The 16,954-nt window shown below is 41.5% G+C and overlaps 1 protein-coding gene across 2 annotated transcripts; it reads right to left on the minus strand.

Moving 5' to 3' along the window:
* Nucleotides 1-369: 369 nt before the first annotated feature.
* Nucleotides 370-16,672, minus strand: rc3h1b (ring finger and CCCH-type domains 1b). 2 transcript variants are annotated; one of them, XM_030073769.1, is made up of 20 exons: nt 16,555-16,672; nt 14,766-15,197; nt 13,116-13,236; nt 12,073-12,312; nt 11,745-11,920; nt 10,883-11,083; nt 10,578-10,710; nt 10,370-10,488; nt 9,701-9,813; nt 9,272-9,514; nt 8,710-8,927; nt 8,145-8,557; nt 7,830-7,988; nt 7,511-7,666; nt 7,137-7,359; nt 6,726-6,819; nt 6,475-6,571; nt 5,916-6,140; nt 5,477-5,580; nt 4,278-4,428 (listed from the first exon to the last, which is right to left on the minus strand). In XM_030073769.1, the coding sequence occupies exons 2-20, from the start codon at nt 14,994-14,996 to the stop codon at nt 4,278-4,280; spliced, it is 3,417 nt and encodes a 1,138-aa protein (XP_029929629.1). In that variant the 5' UTR covers nt 14,997-15,197; nt 16,555-16,672. The 2 variants fall into 2 exon arrangements, with proteins under 2 accessions (XP_029929627.1, XP_029929629.1); XM_030073767.1 differs by lacking the exon at nt 16,555-16,672 and having other exon boundaries at nt 370-4,428; nt 14,766-14,996.
* Nucleotides 16,673-16,954: the final 282 nt, after the last annotated feature.

Genomic DNA, 16,954 nt, shown 5'->3' on the forward strand with positions numbered 1-16,954 from the left:
TTGGAGAAACAGTCATAACTATGTTACACCATCAAATTCTTGTTAATTACTGCCAAAGGCTGTGAGGGTACACAGGATGCTTGTAGAACTTAATCGGGAAGGTAAACCTTGGCTGAGCAAATTACTGGATATGACTGAACCAGCAGATCTAAAGGTCAGCTGTTGTGTTAATGACTAAGCTAAATTCAGTGTGACTGGACACATCTCATAAAAACTTCATGTCTTCACATCACTGACAAGAAAAATAAAGCAGAATTAAATGCTGTGGTTTTCCCAGTCTATGTTTCTGTGATCTTCATAAATGTCCATACATATAGCTGTATTCTTTAACTTGTCGAAGATATTAAAAAATGAAAAAAAGACACACAATTGCAGAGTTAGCAATATCATTTAATCTTTCCCCCTCAGCTCAGAATCACTGTTGTACATAAGTTACATTTTGTTTTTTCAATTTCACAGGTTCATTTTTTTCTCTCTTCAAACTTCCAGTTTGACCTCCCTCTCGTATCAAACAAAAAAAGCAGATTGTATTATACAAAAATGCAAACCAATTTTCACACAGTGAATTCTCTTACAAAGTCATAAAATGGCGTAATAATGGCTACATCCACATTGGAGGAAGATAATTCTAGACATTCCTTAATGGAGTATAATATACATATAAAAACTTCTTTTTTCTTGCTGAAATCAACCTGTACCTTAATTTAAGAGATATCTTACAAGGGAATAATCATATAAAAAAGCCATTTGCGAATTTCCCCACAAAGTCAGGGAGTAAAATGTGAGCCTCAAACAGCAGTAACAGAGTTCAGTGGTCAAGGGAGTGGAGGGGTTAATGGAGATTATGTAAATTAGGGGCAGCAATTCCACTCAGGAAAGGGGGGAGGAAAAAAAAAAAATCAGGAGACTGAAATGAAAATCTGTTCTATTTACTACATATAAAACCACCCCATACATCTTTGTATGTCTATTCTGCTCAGCCAAAGGCTTTTTAGGGCTCATTCATGGCTGCGGGGATCCAACAGAGAGTAAGCAGTGTGATGTTATGGGCTGACTTCAATTTAGAGAGTAACAGGCAACATGATGTTTAAGACCTTTAACTGTTGCCAATTCAGGGCTAAAACCCATTCCCTTATTTTATAGAACTTGCTATTATATTGGGTTAATTACTAGTTCCCACGGCAGAATTAAACACGCTGGCCAATTTCTTGTCACTAGCTGTAGAAGAAAAGAAGAAAATCTACTTGTGAATGTGTCATACTGTCGCATAGCTGTTAACTACATGATGATACAACAGGTGAGGTGATGCACTCATCACTGCAAGACTTGAAAGTGAGTGATTTCACTCGTATTACAGAAACAAAACAAAATGTACAAAAAAAAAAACTACAAACCCCACTAGGTCAATAACGTTTCTTTCACCAAAATTAATAAAATTACAAACTTTGCTTCAAATCCCAAGATTTGTTATTGCATGAGTGAAGTGGTGATATTAGTGAGTTGTTTCTTTTTTTGCAGTCCATCTGTGTGACTCTGAATCATGCCAATTCAGTGTTAATTATTTTCCAAGTCATCTCATGCTGCTACAGCAGACAAGGAGTAAACGAGCAATTCATGAGGAATTAAGGCCAACCTTTCAGCAGAGACTTCCTGAATCGCCTCTTGGGGGTGGGAGGGTGGGGAAGGAAACCCCAACACTTTTCTAATACCTCAACACTATCACCCAGTACAGCACACTTTGAGGGGGAAAAAAGCCATAGTCAGGGTACATTTTCTACAATACAATCTAGCACACACAAAACTTTTTTTCCATAAATTTTCCAAAGTTACAGAATTTTGTCTTCTTCGGAAGCATAGTCTATAAAGAACATTTTCTTTGTTTGAACACAAAAAAGATTAAGTGAACACACATCAATGCGCACAGAAGTCCTTCATCTGGGAAAGGATAAAGTCTGTGTTGGCAACCAGTGGACAGAAAAACAAAAACAAAAAAACATTTTTGCTGATTCTAAGTAGAGATCATTTAATATAAATGCTGAGCGAGTAGAATAAGAGGTGGCACGTTAATAGTGCTTTAGTATATTAATGTATGTATACATACTCATATGTATAAGTGAGTTGTGTACCTAAACAATAAATGTGGCAAGGAGCAGCCAGAGGCCTGAAGTGTGGTTGGAAAAACAAAAAAAGTAACCCTAAACATTCACTATATCAAGGCGCTGACAAGTTTGAAGGTGCCCGGTCAACCCCATCAAGGATGTTAGACATCAAAGCATTTGTGTCTATATCCAATTGACTCATCAGTAATCAAAGATCTGTCAAACCCTGTTTGTCAGTTCCTCAATACCTCTTGTCTGACCCAAACAAACATTTTGAACATTAAACCAAAACAACAAAACCCAAGCGTCACCTCTATCCTTATTCCTTTAACCGTTTGAGCACAAGGACTCTCACTTTGCATCTCAGCAGAGCTCTACAATTGTAGCCAATCATGTCAATCGTTTACAAAAGGCAAAGAGCTCCTTATTGAGCATCAGCAATAAACAATGTACATGACAGAGTCAGATCAATAACAGTAGTAGTGGTGGTGATGATGATAGTAAGTTGTGAATCAAAAACTGAGATGCAGTGAACTGAAAAGTTTACTACTCAATGTTTAAGAGGCTGAAATGTACTAAATGTAAAATAAACAAACTTGTAAGTCTCAAAGGACCAGTGTGACATCAGGCAATTTTTCCTAGTTTCCCCCCTCAGTAATCAACAATGTTATGCTCAGTTGTTTCCTTAATTTCAAATGTGCAGCTAAAATCACTACAGCATTTGCGGCCTTTTCTAAAAGCATACGTTCTTCACTGACACTGCTGAAATGCTTTGAAAGTTACACACTAAACTATAATCCTGACCTTCATAATGGGTCTAGAGAGCCCCATTGACTTAGGTACGCTACACCCCCTGAATCGTACCAGCGTAAAGCATGAAAAAAATTAAAATAAAATAAAATGAACACTCAAGGGAACGCAACTTCATAGAAGTTAAGGAGAACAAATGACAAGATAATCCCAATGGGGAGGCCTTCTGTGTGGCCAGATGAGAAGTTGTGAGGAGGGAAAAACCTCATTCACCCTGACATTATAAAGTCAAGTTTACACTGAAGGGTGGGGATCACCAAACTCCTGATGCAGAAAAATGTACTCTCTTACAGCCTGATAATACGTGTTTGATAAAACACTTTTTTGACTGTGCAGTGAAGAATTCCATGACACAATCAAACAGAACTGAATGCCAGAGCACAGGCAGAAGGCATCTCAAACAAACCACATCAGGTCACACCACAACCCAGAGAAGCGCACAGTCGGTTCCCTTATAGAAAACATGCAGAAAGCTCATTTATCAAAATGACTTGTTGCAATCTTTAAAACAGAATGCTTCAGTTAAATATATAATATACTGCTTTTCAAGTACGAAACAGACATATGATGAATTCAGAAAATGCAGTAATAAAATCATACTTCTCGTGGTGGGTGGGGAAGTGCATGTGGTGTAAATGTGACTACTCAAACACCTCGCCTATTTGCATCTGAATTTCAGCCGAAGATTTGTGGAACAGTGTACCGCGTTTCCCTCCTCAGGTCATTGTCATCTGGGCAACCACTTTTTACGATTCAGGGGGTGAGTACCAAGCATCGCACTTTTGCTGTTGGAACTACAAAACCTTCACATCATGATGGACAACAGATGAAAAATATATAAAATGCGCAAAGGTTCCTCCAGGTGCATATGGTGTAGCGGTTCATCCATCTTCACTATTCAGCTGTTTTTTTCATCTGGATGGAACTCCACAAAAATCTGGTCTGGGGAACATAATCTAACACCTGATCTGTCTGTCTGTTCATTTATGACACAGCAGTAAAGCTGGCCTTGCCGAATCATGTTATATCACAGCTGCTATCATCATCACCACTATTTTGTTTTCTTGATACATCTATTGTGAGCCTTGTTTATCTATAATCCCAGTACAAAACAAAACAAAAAAGACAACAAAAACGAGAAATGTTATCAAATGCCCTGGTTTCCAGGCAAGGAAAGTCATTTTAAAAAAAAGCTCATTCACAGAACAAAAAGAAAGAAAATTCATATCACGGCAGATACTGCTCATCTTCTAAATAAAACTGGTATGTGTGTGCATGTGTGTGTGTGCATGTGTGTGTGTGTGTGTGTGTGTGTGTGTGTGTGTGTGTGTGTGTGTGTGTGTGTGTGTAAATGTATGCTGCCTAGGATCAGGAATGGACGACACCATTCTTCTGCATCTCTGAACCTCCGGCACCTGGTTCAGAACACAGGCTCAATGAAGATGTCTTACTGGTCAGTGACAGCATAGATCCACCCACCCCACTTTCTTGCAGACTGCTGGAACCATTTGACACCTCGCTTAGGTGAAAAAGGGAAGGAAACAAACAGGAGAAGGTAGGGAATATGGGGAAGAGATCAGGCAATTGTTCAGGTATACAGAATAAATAAATATAGATGCATGTTTATGTAGTGTCTGAGTCCACTACCAGGAACTCATTTCATCATTTCTCAAGAAATGAATGCATTTTTATGGACAAATGTTCACTTTTAAACAAGTTCACATAATTTTGTTGACATTTACTGAAAGTCATAATTTCTCAGTATGTGTTGTCTCTGTTGTTTTTAAATCATAGCTTTGATTCTACTGATTGATTTTTGCAAAACTGGAGAAACCCCATCACTCCAGCATTCTTAATTGGACTGCCTTCACAGTTTTGTTGTTCTTTTCCCTTTTCAAATGGTCCCAATGTTGTTCAGTGGGGCTGACATCTAGTGACCTGTTTTGCTTCTTGAATGCAGATGATTTTCTGCCTCAGAAAGATATTAACTTGATATACTAGTCTTCAGACGGCGTAGCCATATTAGGTCTCCTTATTCTTGCTTTGAATGAAAATGACTTTGGCAGTCTCTACAAAAAATGCAACTGTAATTTGGCACTGGGATAATTTTTTTTTGCACCCAGGAAAACAATTTGGCCACAAGCTTCAACACTGTGACAACAATTCAAAAAGGACCATATAAATTTACTTAACCTTGAACTGTTGAGAGGCCAAAACAACTCACTATACCTGAAGCATACATGTACTGGTATTTAAATGAAATACATGTCATTATACTTTGAAAAAAAACTTTACCAAATGGCGTGTGAACAAGATCCCTAAACATATTCTAGTTTAGTATGATCATTCCTCAGAGATCTAAAAATATAATTTGTATCAGTACTAAATAAAGTATTATTGAATAACAAATATCAACTGAGTAAAAAACAAAAACAAAAACAAAAAAAAAACGTATTAGCTTTGACAAATGATGAAAACAAACAGTTCCTGGTAGTAGACTCAGACTTTTGGAACCCACTATATGTATGAATGCATACTACTGCATGTATCAGTGTGTGTACACTCACCCAAGAGCCAGGGAGATCTCCTCCAGCTGAGTCTTGTGCTCTGGCTGTCCATTCTCTGCACTTTTCATCTTGTACTGCTGAACCTCATGGGCCACTTGACTCTCCTGTTACAGAAAGGAAGAACACTGATTAGCTGCAGGATATACAGTAGTCCTGGATCAATATTAACACTATGTGACAAAAGACTGTGTTGATGTGAGACCTGAAAGCTTCAGCCTGAGTTATCAAGAAGTTCACAATGTTTTCAACAATACTCCCAACTTCTTTTTATGCATAGATGCACCAAGTGTCATAATTGGCTGTAGGGTTCTGTATCTCAACAATGAACCATCCCTTACTCCTATACTTTCATCATACTTCCATGGACGAGATTTTTCCTTTCAATAGCTATTCCCTTTCACTGCCCCATGACGCCCCATGACACCCCACCTGCCCTCACCATAGCCATCTCACGGGTCCTCTTGCCGATCTCTCTCTCCACCTGATGGAGCTCCAGGCTGAGCTGTTCACTGGAGACAGCTGTTGCACTGGCTCCACCTGCCGGCCACTTAGCCTGTTGCTGCTGCTGCTGGGTTGTTGCTGCTGCCTGGCCCTGGTTGGGCTGGACAGGTTGGCCTGCTAATGCACTGGCCTCCCTCTGCAGCAGTAAAGAGTTACTGGCAGCCTGACAGCAAGACAGAAGATGAGAAGAGGAAGTAAGACATTAATACAAGTTTAACTGAAATTAATGGGAAAAAGCACATTATGAGACCCAACTGGGTTTTGAAAGGTTTTTCTGAAGAGGAGTTAATAGGTTTGCTGATGATGACTTGGCAGTATGACACAGCACATCTCTATACAGCTGAAGATTTTTCTTCACAAACATCACTATGTTTTCCTCATTTTTCCCCATACATTTTCAGACTTAGAAATGATCACAATCATATTCCATACTTTTCCAGACTGTGTTTCAGATCTGTGTAGGACTGCTTTGCTTGATTAGGAGAGAGCATACAAACCTCCATGCTGTGCATCTGGGTCTGTTGGTTGATCTGCTGGTTGACTTGCTGCAGCTCGATCTTCAACTGCTCTCTGTCTGAGGCAGCCATGGGCAGGCTGTGTGGAAAAATACAGCCAGAAATTTACATGACTGCTCAAAAACAAAAAACATCATCCCTCACCAACAGCTTTCAGTTTAGGTATTTTTTACCTACAAGTATTTTTTTTGACCTACTGGTAATATTAAAGGAAAATCACACAAAAGTCTCACCGCTCACTGAAGTGTCCCTGAGACGAGGAGGCAGTCTGGTGGGAGGGGTATGAGGCCCCACCCCATCCTCCGTGGTTTCCATACGAGTACTCTGCTGTAGGCCAGAGATCAAATGGTGTCACAGGTGTTTTATGACAAAGACCACTGAAATTATGTTCAATTTTTTTACTTCCCCTCCATTCCTCTAATCCTCTTAAGGGCCCCAAGTGGTCCCCGGAGCCCAGTTTGAAAAACCATCTGCCCTAAACCATACTGTAACACTAATCTGCATTTATCTCTTAAAAAACAAACAAACAAAAAATGTGATGGACAAATAGAAATGATACACACTGACCCCATATTTACTGTGAAGAAGTAGATCAGTCATTTAAAAGGTGGCTGTACACAATTAATAGTGAATGTAGTTCTTACCGGCCATGGCCATATGCTTAGAGTTTGGGTTCTGAGGAGTGGAAGCCATGGCCTGGACAGGGCCAGTGGTCTGGTAGCCAGTCTTAGAGGTGCGGGAGATGGCACCAAAGCGTGACACAGTAGGCTGGGGGCCAAAGGGGATAATGGGGTCATCATCCTTCACTTCTGCACCCCTCCGAGGGGGCTCCAGAGATGGCTCCCTCAGACCCTTAGCCTCCACATTCTGCAACAAGAGGGAGCGATACAGATTCAGGGTGAGAAAAAACAGAAATCTGAAGAGGAGGTTCCATTCATTGTTTCATTTACACTTATCATACCTGATAGATTTTAGTAAGAAAAGGTAGTTTTGAACAGAGACATCTGGCTGAGCTCACCATCATCTCCATTGTACCAGGAACCATGACTTCTTTGGGCTTGGCGTCCTTGGTGCCGATGTAGGAGCCAATGGTGTCACAAGACCAGGGGGAGAACTGTCCTGCGTAGTCAGGCTCTCGGCATTTCCCAAAGGCTTTGGAGCTGTCCTCGCCATACTGAAGACACAGAACAAACAGAAACTGTGTCTTACTTATCCTTATATACTTCCGACTGACTTTATTTCAACTACTACACCATCGTGTTGTAGTTTTACACGACATTTTTCAAAAACTGAATTCAGTCTAAGACAACAAATGATGAGTTTCAGGTAGCACTAACCTCAGAGGGGTAGTCACTGGGGAAGGGGTGAGGGAGAGTGGGGGAGGCAGCAAATGGTGGAGGAGAAATGACCTTCCTTTCCTCCAGCTGGGATATCAGCTCCTGCCGACGACGGTGCAGGTAGTCCAGACTGGGCTGGGAACGGCCATACGGTGGCTCCTAATGGGCACAAGCATATACACAGGTGATTAACTTATTGTCACCTAACATACTTGTTTTGTCAGTTACAGGAAAGCACTCTAAAGAGTGGAGTTCTCCAAAGACTGGTAAACAAGGGAACCAGAGAAAACAGTTAAAGAGAAAAATCAGACTTACCCTGGGATAAGGCCTCATGGGTGGAGGCTGGGCACCCGGTGGGTAGTAGCCGTCTGGTGGGTACCTGTCCCGTGCAGTGGGCTCGGAGTGGTAGAGTGAGCCACCCTGTCCTGCAGATGGTGGAGGTACATCCAGAGGTGCAGGACTCATCCTGACCAGGTCGTCCCTCTGAGATGGGTAAGGCTGGGGGGGAGGAGGCGGGCCAGGGTAGGGGCCATGGCGACCCCTGGTGTCATAGTGTGGAGGGGGAGGATAGGAAAAGGGTGGGCCAGAGTGAGGGGCCTGGTAAGGGCGCTCTGGAGGGCCATAGCCAGGATAGGGCTCCTGGTAAGGGGGTCCTGCAGACTCATTGGGGGGTGGAGGGTTGCGGACATAACCTCGGACGTACTGTGGTGGTTGCTGGTATGTGTAACCTGTGAAATTGAACAGAGGACTCATTAATATCAATTTTCCAACTTTTTTAAACTAAGTATCATATGGTTACGGAATTGTGCAGTGAAAATAAAAAGCATTTCTTAAACAAACATACGTAGAAATGTGTAGTTACAGTTAATGTGATCCTCACCTGCAGGGTACTGTGAGGGCTCGTATTGTGATGCAGATGGTGGTGGGCGAGTGTCAGGGTAGTACATCTCAGGTAGCTGCTGCTGCTGGGAGTACATTGGTGAACCTCTGGGTAACACGGACATCTGCTTCACCCCGGGGAGGTGGTCTCCTGGCATCCTAGGGTGGGCCATGGCATGGGGTGGCAGAGGCATACCAGATTTGGGTAATGGATCCAGACTATAAGAATAAATATGTTAGATCAAAAAAGATTAATAGATATCACTGACAAACAGAGAGACATGAATAAACAAATCAATCAATCACAAACATGTCAATACAATGAGGAAAAGTGGTTAAAAATGACAATACCTGTACAGCATTTCTGTTTAAGAATAGCTCATGTGGACATATATTTTATAAAACGTCATTAATATTAGAGTACTCATTAAAATAACTGATACTTGCAGGCCAATTATTAATTCATTTTTCTTTCTGTGGGGGAATTGTTCTAACTTTGCATTCATTTAGCTGGGGAGGGTCACTGCATCCAAAAATGACAGTCAAGGAAATACTGTACTCACGATTCAGGTGGTGATCCTGGTGCACTCGGACTTCCCCCCTCGATCTTAGGCTTACGCAGCAGATCATATGGTCCTGTGTCAGCGCCACGAGCAATAAGCTGGGGCAGGGTGGGCCCACCACTCCCATTGGTGAGTGGGGAAGGCTTCCGGGTCACTGCTACATCTAGGGAAAGGCCCTCATCTGGCATGAGACCTCCTGAGCCAGGGAGGCGAGCCGCCAGGCGCTTATTCATCTTACGATACCTGACAAACACACAAAGTAGTTAAACTGTGTACAAAATCATCTAAATGTATAGCTGTATATGGTCTACAACTCGGTGTTGTTATCATGTCTGTAAAACTTCAGGAGAAGAGGAATATGTTTTCATTACAACTGCAGCACCTTAAAGAATTCTGAAAAATGTTTATGTAGATATTTGTCAGACTCACTTCTCTAGCTCTTCCTGAGAGTGAGCAAAGGTGCAGCTGGCTCCGCGTGGACAGCCTCCCTTCTGTTTCATATCACGACACATGTACGTTTTGTATTTGCTGTGCTGAGGAGGCTAAGCAGAGATAAAGTCGGAATTACATACAGAACAAAATCTGGACTTTTTTTCAAAAGTGAATACAGCAGAACAGGCTTTCAAAAATACCATTAGTACCATTAGGTCTCTAGGACTGATCAAATTTTCAAATTGTAATGACCACTAGTGGCATCTGGCATTCTATAGTATGGTATCCTGATCATTATTCTTGATCTGATAGCACTGTAGAATGAAGTATCGTGACAGCCCATGACAGCATAAAAAAGCCTTCCATAGAGGCTACCATTTTGAGGGTGTAAAATGTAAACAACTAAAAAAAAACAAAAAAGCCAATGGCATAACCATTGATTGCAGTTTTTACTTTCTACTCAAGTTTCTTTTATTTTAAAAAATAATGCAAAATTATCCAAGATAACTACATCAAATTTGACAAATCAATCTTCCACCTGTGTTTGAGGAACTGAGTTAACTGTGGCAGATTATCAAGATAATTTGAAATGGTCACCATCATATTAGCCTGATTTTTTTATGTGATGCATGAAGAATGGTGCGAAGCTTAGAAAGGAAAACAGACCTGTTGAGGGTCAGCTCCTTTCTTGCTGTGGTTCTGGATGAAGTCCACCAGGCCATGCACCACAGTCTTTACTGCTACCAAACCCTTCTCTAACTGCTCCCATGTTGGAGGAGGAGCATCTGTGGAGACAAAGAGGAAGGATAAATGAGAAAAATAGACAATTTATGTTAATATTTCTACTTCTGTTAAAATAAAGCTTGTTTCTCACCAGGACTGGGGTCAATGTTGGCCAGTAGCTCCAGGTGGGGTCGCAGTCTGTTGAGGTTGGCTGGGTCTCCTGTCCTCTGCAGCGCGATAGTCAGCTCCTGGACACTCTGGGCAAAAGATGCCGGGGTCTGCAGCTACATAAAAAGTAGACAAGGAGTTAATGCTATGGTAGTTTCTGTAACCAGCTGAGATATACTTAATCATGACAAGCTGCAAATAGCTACATACAGCAAAACACACAGCTAATTCTCTGAAATATGCAAATAAACATTTCCTTCTCTTATCTAAAAACAAATTCATACACACCTTATCTATGATAGACTGCATGTGTGACTTGTGAGACTGATCTCCATATAACAAGGATGACCACTGGTCAGGGGCAATGCGAAGCCCACCCTCCATTGCAATCTGAACAATCTGAGAGTCATGCTCACGCCGCAGGGCCTCATAGGTACGGAACTCCTCCTTGAGCTGCATTAGGGATGAATCTTCGTCACGCTTGGTCACCTAGGGAACCCGAAGAGAAGGAGGAAAGATTAAGTTAGACTGTGTTTGTTTACATTTGGTCTGTCAGGTTTTCACCATTGGGAAAGCATTTGAAACTATTGCCTATGTCTTATGATGACTTCCTAACAGCAGCCAGGCAATGTATGATCTTTGCAAGGAGCTACTCTGCTTGATTCAGACTCTGTGGAACTTAATAAGCAAAAATGTTAAAACTTAAGTTTAGTTTATTATAGTGCCATGCATCACAAATGATGTCCAACCCATATAGGCTTACAGGACTTACACACACTATCACAGCAAGTGTGAGGCCAAACCATCCAATAAACAGTTCTTTCATAGATAAGAAAAGACTCCTCATGCAAGCATCCAAAGGTACAAACTGTGCTATGTCAACCCAGGAAGAAGACAGGTAAATAAACAACTGAATATTATTGTTAATATCTCAAAAACAAAAAAAAACAAAAAAAAAAAAAAACAAACAGGTATTTCTTGTTATGTATTGCCAGGCAAGCACTGAGTTAACAGGGTCCCACAGAGGAGCAAGACCACTCAACCTGAGCTATTTGGCACATGTGTCAAATACATGCATTAAATTTCTTTGTTTTCAGATACGGATGGGATGATGAATGATGTCATTGGCGATTGGTGACCTTGAACCTACCTTGAAGCAGGAGGCCCTGTACAGAAGCTGCACCACATGGCCTATGCTAGTCTTAGAGGCCTGCGGGAAGCGTGGCTCAAGCCTTTGGACCACAAAGAGAACCAACACCTTCCTAGACAGAGCCGAGCCATCCTCCAGAGCTAGGAGAACCAACTTCAGAGCCTCTTCTTGCATGGCTGAGAGAGAAATAGTAAACGTTATGAGTAATAGCTGATTTATGCCACATAAACAGTACAAAAGCTAGCATTGACTGAGGAGCTAAGCAGGAGTTATTTCTCAAAAGTGCCTAGGGCTGACCATTCGCAGCAGGGAATGAAAAGCTATCTACCTGGCCCAAGAAACTGACAGCCTCGCGCACGGACAGCAGCCCACAGATTGGAGGAGAGCTGCTGTGGATTCTGGTGCTGCAGGATGAGCTCCGTGACCGTACGCTCACCCAGAGAGCGGGCAGCTCTCATGGCTCTAACACGGCCTTCCTCCTCCACCAGCTGGCAGTGGACCAAGGTTACCAACTTCCTCTGCATAGGCCGACTCAGCATGCTCTGGGCTGTGCTGCTCAGACCCACACCTGGCAAGAGGGCAGACAGGGTGAACATACATATAAGACTATAAAGTGCAGTGTGCTTGAGGCTTCTCTTCAGCAGTTTTAGCTGGATGGTCTACATTTGCTTCTTTCGGAGGAACAATAAGGGGAAAAAAATCCACTGACTTTACACCTTTGTAGTAACTGGGAATACAATTTTCTTGAAGGGCATAAGGAGGTCACTAATGATATATGAATATTAAAGAAACGCTCACCACACCACCACTACATTTAAGAGGGATAATAATTTGACACTATTTGCCTTAAATTATTGTTCATTTTGGCACTGACCCTCTTATTTCTTTTTTTTTTTTTTAATGAAACAGATGCATTAATGAGCTTTCCAAAGTTGCTCTGCTATGCTAATGCAATCACTGAGCACAGCTACCAACCAGAACTAAGGTCAGGAAAAGACTGTGTTGCATTTACAATAAAATTAGTTCTGCTTTTTAAGTTCTTCATGGAATCAAGGGTTTAACAGATACTTGGCAACCTTCCCAATCAAACAAGCTGAGTTTCAACCTCAAGACGCTTAAAACCCTACACATATAAGCTATTTAATGCATTTTGCCACTACATTTAAATGGTGGCGAATGCCATAATTTATGATCAAATAATGGAACAACAATAAACTACCACATTTAGATGCTTTTATTGTACCTCTGATGTTAAAACAGTCAATTCAACGATCTGACCTACTTACCATATGTAGTAAAGTGTCAACAGATTATATGAAAGGGGGAAGAGGAAACTACATAGGGATCAAAGGTGCATATATTTGTATGTACCTCTGGTGTTGCTGAGGGGTTTGAGGTAGAGGGCCAGCTCCTCCACACACTGTCTGGCCTCCTCATAATGCTGCGAGTCCTCTGAACTGGTGATCAAGGCGACCGGCTGGGCCTTAGGAACCTGCAGTAGAGACATGATTAAGACAAAGCTGGAAGGGCCATATACTACAGCAATATCTGAAAACCTTTAGTGCACTGAAATCCCAGTGTTGCTGTACTGTGAGTAACAGAACACTTTTACAAAACACCATCAAAATGTTCCTGGATTGCCCAATGCAGTAGCTGGAACAGACAGCCTTGTGAACAGTTGAGCAGTGTACCCACTGATAAAATGTCAAAGTACTTATGTGTTTGAGTTTGTCTGTGTGTGAGAGCCTATTTTTGACATGAAAAAAAAAAAAAACAGCAGAGGCGAATTGCTTCATTATATGTACAATAAAAAGGCTGTAACCTTGTACAGGAAGTCAGATCAAATCATACTATTAATGGATAATTCTTGTTCCCATTTGATTTTCCAATGGCTCATCAGACTGAGAGAAGCCAAGAACTAGGTGAGACTGTAAATCATAACATGGTCAAAACTACAGAACCAAATTAACATCTAAAGAGTTTATCAACAACACTCACTAGATCAGCAGGACTCTCACTACCAACGACATGTTCCCAGTCTGAAATAAAACCACCTTAAATTTGGATACAAGTGCTCTTGATTTACACTGATAAGACCAAGTGTTATGCAATATCTCCTATTCACTTACAAGATTCATTCAGTTATTAGATGCTAAATTTTGGAAATGTTTGTACTTGCGATGCCGACTCTAAACTACATCCTTTAAAAACATTAAACTGCACTGTAAGCTAATGCATCAATCATCACATATTAGTTTGTCTACATTTAATAAGACAATTAGGATAGACAAAAACATAATTAAAACTAGATTATAGCACTGTTATCTGTAAACTGTTAACAGTCCAAACAATGACACAGAACTTATACAACATCTTCCATGACCAGTGGAGCATTTTCATTTGACTGTCAGTTGTACCCTGTTGACCATTATGAAGAAAAACACTTAGTTCAGAGAATTCAATACACCTCATGATCATAACCATATGAGACACACAACTGACTACCTGAGATTTATAGTCATTACGGTGCTGTTAAACAACACATCAGTTTTATTGCGTGCATATAGCAGGCAACTTTATCAACAAAGCTGAAAACCACTCAATGAGCCTCACCCCTTCGAGCCATGCCCATACACTCTGTAACTGAGGACAGCTTTAATGATTGCACCACAGCTGACTGTGGTGCCATTGTGCCAAAACTCAGCAGGCCAATAGAACTAATCTAAGTCATTGCCCAATGACTGGTGTGTGACTCATCAAGGAATAGCTGAAAGCTATGTACATCAAAAAGCCCAGACAAAAATAGGCCCAGCACACCAATAGAGTCTATAAACAATAATTACAGAAAAAAAAAATAAATCATGCTGTCATGAAGTATGGTGTACCATTATACTCAGATACAAAACACATCAATAAAGCTTGTATGAATCTCCACCAGCTGGCATCATCAGGGCTGAGCATAAATGGGGTCACCTGGCATCTCTTCAAAAACCAACCAACAAGCAAGCTCAAACCACTCACCTGTCCTCCCACCAGCTGCAACAGGGCTGTGTTGACAGGTAGCTGCTCGATGTCTGTGCTGATGGCTGTCTGGTCGAAGGGGCAGGCCTTGCGGTGCAACTTGTTCAGGCACATCTTGCAGACAGTATGTCCACAGCCCAAGCTGATGGGCCGACGAACAGTCTCCTCAAATGTCTGCGTGCAGATCGGGCACTGCAGGAACTCTGTCCATTGTGGGGCTTGCACTGGCATGGTTAAATGATGATGGGACTAATGTGGCGGGGGTTGAAGTGGGGTGTGTATGTAAATGTATATATGCTTTTACACTGAGAAAAATATAATAATAATATATAAGGAAGATTCCACTGGAATCAAGGAAATTTTCTTCCGAACTCAATCGTTCTCAAATGTCCTCACACATTGTGGATTTTGGATCACATCGCGTAATGAATACTGCAAAAGAATGAGACAAAATACAATACAATGTGAGCATCTTGTAAACTCTTGTAGTTTAACAATTTGTACAAAAGACAAATGTAAGTTAGCTTTCGATAGGGGTAATATTTGATCTTCCACTAACCCTACCCCAATTTTAAGCGCACTGAAATGCTTGTTATTTGAACCGTACATGGCCTTAAAATAAAAGGCTGGCTGAGAGTGTAACTAATACATCCATGGCAGTGTGGGGACAAAATGAGTTTCTTTGAGGATGTTTGTCGACAAGAAATTCAAAATGGCATTGCTCGCTGGTATGTCATGTTCAGTAGTAACACAAAACATATACAGAAATCAGTGATGACATAGTAGCTGGCCATTATGGTATGAATCTAAGGGAACAAGCGACCAAGAAGGATCAAAACAACTGCTGTGTGGCCTACTTAGGCGAGCTGGTTGCCGCTACGATTATGGACAAAGGGTCTTGGATAGGCTAACTGTTAGCCAACTACCACTACGCTAGGCAGACAGGACGCTAGCATTAGCCAGCTGAAGTGGATAACATTACGCTAGCATCACGCTTTAGTCATATCTGTTTATTCCGAAAAAGACCAACTCACTGGCGTTTAGAAATTGACCGATTATAGCGGCTACTATGATTTTCCTATTAACACAATCTCGTTTTAATCTATTTTTCAGACAACGTCAACAACGTTAGCGTTAGCTTTGTGTAGCTTACTGTTAGCAAGCTATGCTATGGGTGGCTAGTTCGCTAGTTTGGCTAGCCTGCTAACGCTGTTCGATTAGAAAAGCAATTACTTTAAAAAGCTTATGTTGATTGTTTGGGTGGCAATCATCTCGATATTTCGAGTACAGCAGTGAATATAAATCAGTTTCATAGCGAATATAATTACCCTTTTACGATTTGGTCAAGGAAACGACATGTACGAAGCACAGTGACACACTGAAAAGTGGAGCCATTTGACTTGCAACAACGAAATTATGTAACGCTAACATCCGAGCCTACAAAGCAAACTAACTTGCTTGAAAATGTCTTTTATTTCCAGTAGACGTATGTTATTTCTTTACCATGAGAAGTAGCGTTTCGGAATCACACTAAGACTGCATTTCTGTCATATATTAACAAGCGGTAGCGTTATACAGAAACAGAGTTTTCTATTCAGACTGATCACATAAGGTTAACCCGCTAGCAAGCAAACGTTACTCCTCCCAGTAGTGTTAGCTAGCTACCTTCCGTGTTAGCAACTAACAGCTAGCGATGTGTCGTTATTGTAGCTAACTAAAGCAAAATATGCAACTTTTACCGATCGTTCCCATTCCGTATAATTAGCGTATTCTTGTGAATTCTACTCACTCATTCCAAACACTTGGAAGATTTTCATCTTTCTTTAGGAGATGGATGTGATATTTTCTTGGTCGCCATGTCGACTGTGCAGCTTTGCTGCTGCCAAGATTTGGGGAGGGTGTCAACTCGACAACGGAGCTAGCCGGTTACAGCTAGCTGAGCAAGTTCTGTGTGTGTGTGTGTGTGTGTGTGTGTGTGTGTGTGTGTGTGTGTGTGTGTGTGTGTGTGTGTGTGTGTGTGTGTGTGTGTGCGCGCGCGCGCGCGCGCGCGTGCGTGTGCGTCAAGTGCACCCTCTAGCGGCAGGAGACGGTATGTACAGCTCAAAAGGAAGCAGCATCTGCCAGTCAGGGATCACATCTGGGAATTGTGACAACTGGCAAACTCAACATTGCCCCAACTAGGACGATTG

Source organism: Myripristis murdjan, chromosome 17 (assembly GCF_902150065.1).
Source record: "Myripristis murdjan chromosome 17, fMyrMur1.1, whole genome shotgun sequence".
Classification (NCBI taxonomy): Eukaryota; Metazoa; Chordata; class Actinopteri; order Holocentriformes; family Holocentridae; genus Myripristis; species Myripristis murdjan.

Excerpts from the sequence above, each read along its gene's own strand:
- rc3h1b (XM_030073767.1), bottom strand. The coding sequence starts at position 14,996 with ATGCCAGTGCAAGCCCCACAATGGACAGAGTTCCTGCAGTGCCCGATC. Across the intron at positions 11,921-12,072 it reads CTGTCAGTTTCTTGGGCCAG|CCATGCAAGAAGAGGCTCTG; the intron begins GTAGATAGCTTT and ends TTTCTCTCTCAG. Across the intron at positions 6,141-6,474 it reads CCCAGATGCACAGCATGGAG|GCTGCCAGTAACTCTTTACT; the intron begins GTTTGTATGCTC and ends TCTTGCTGTCAG.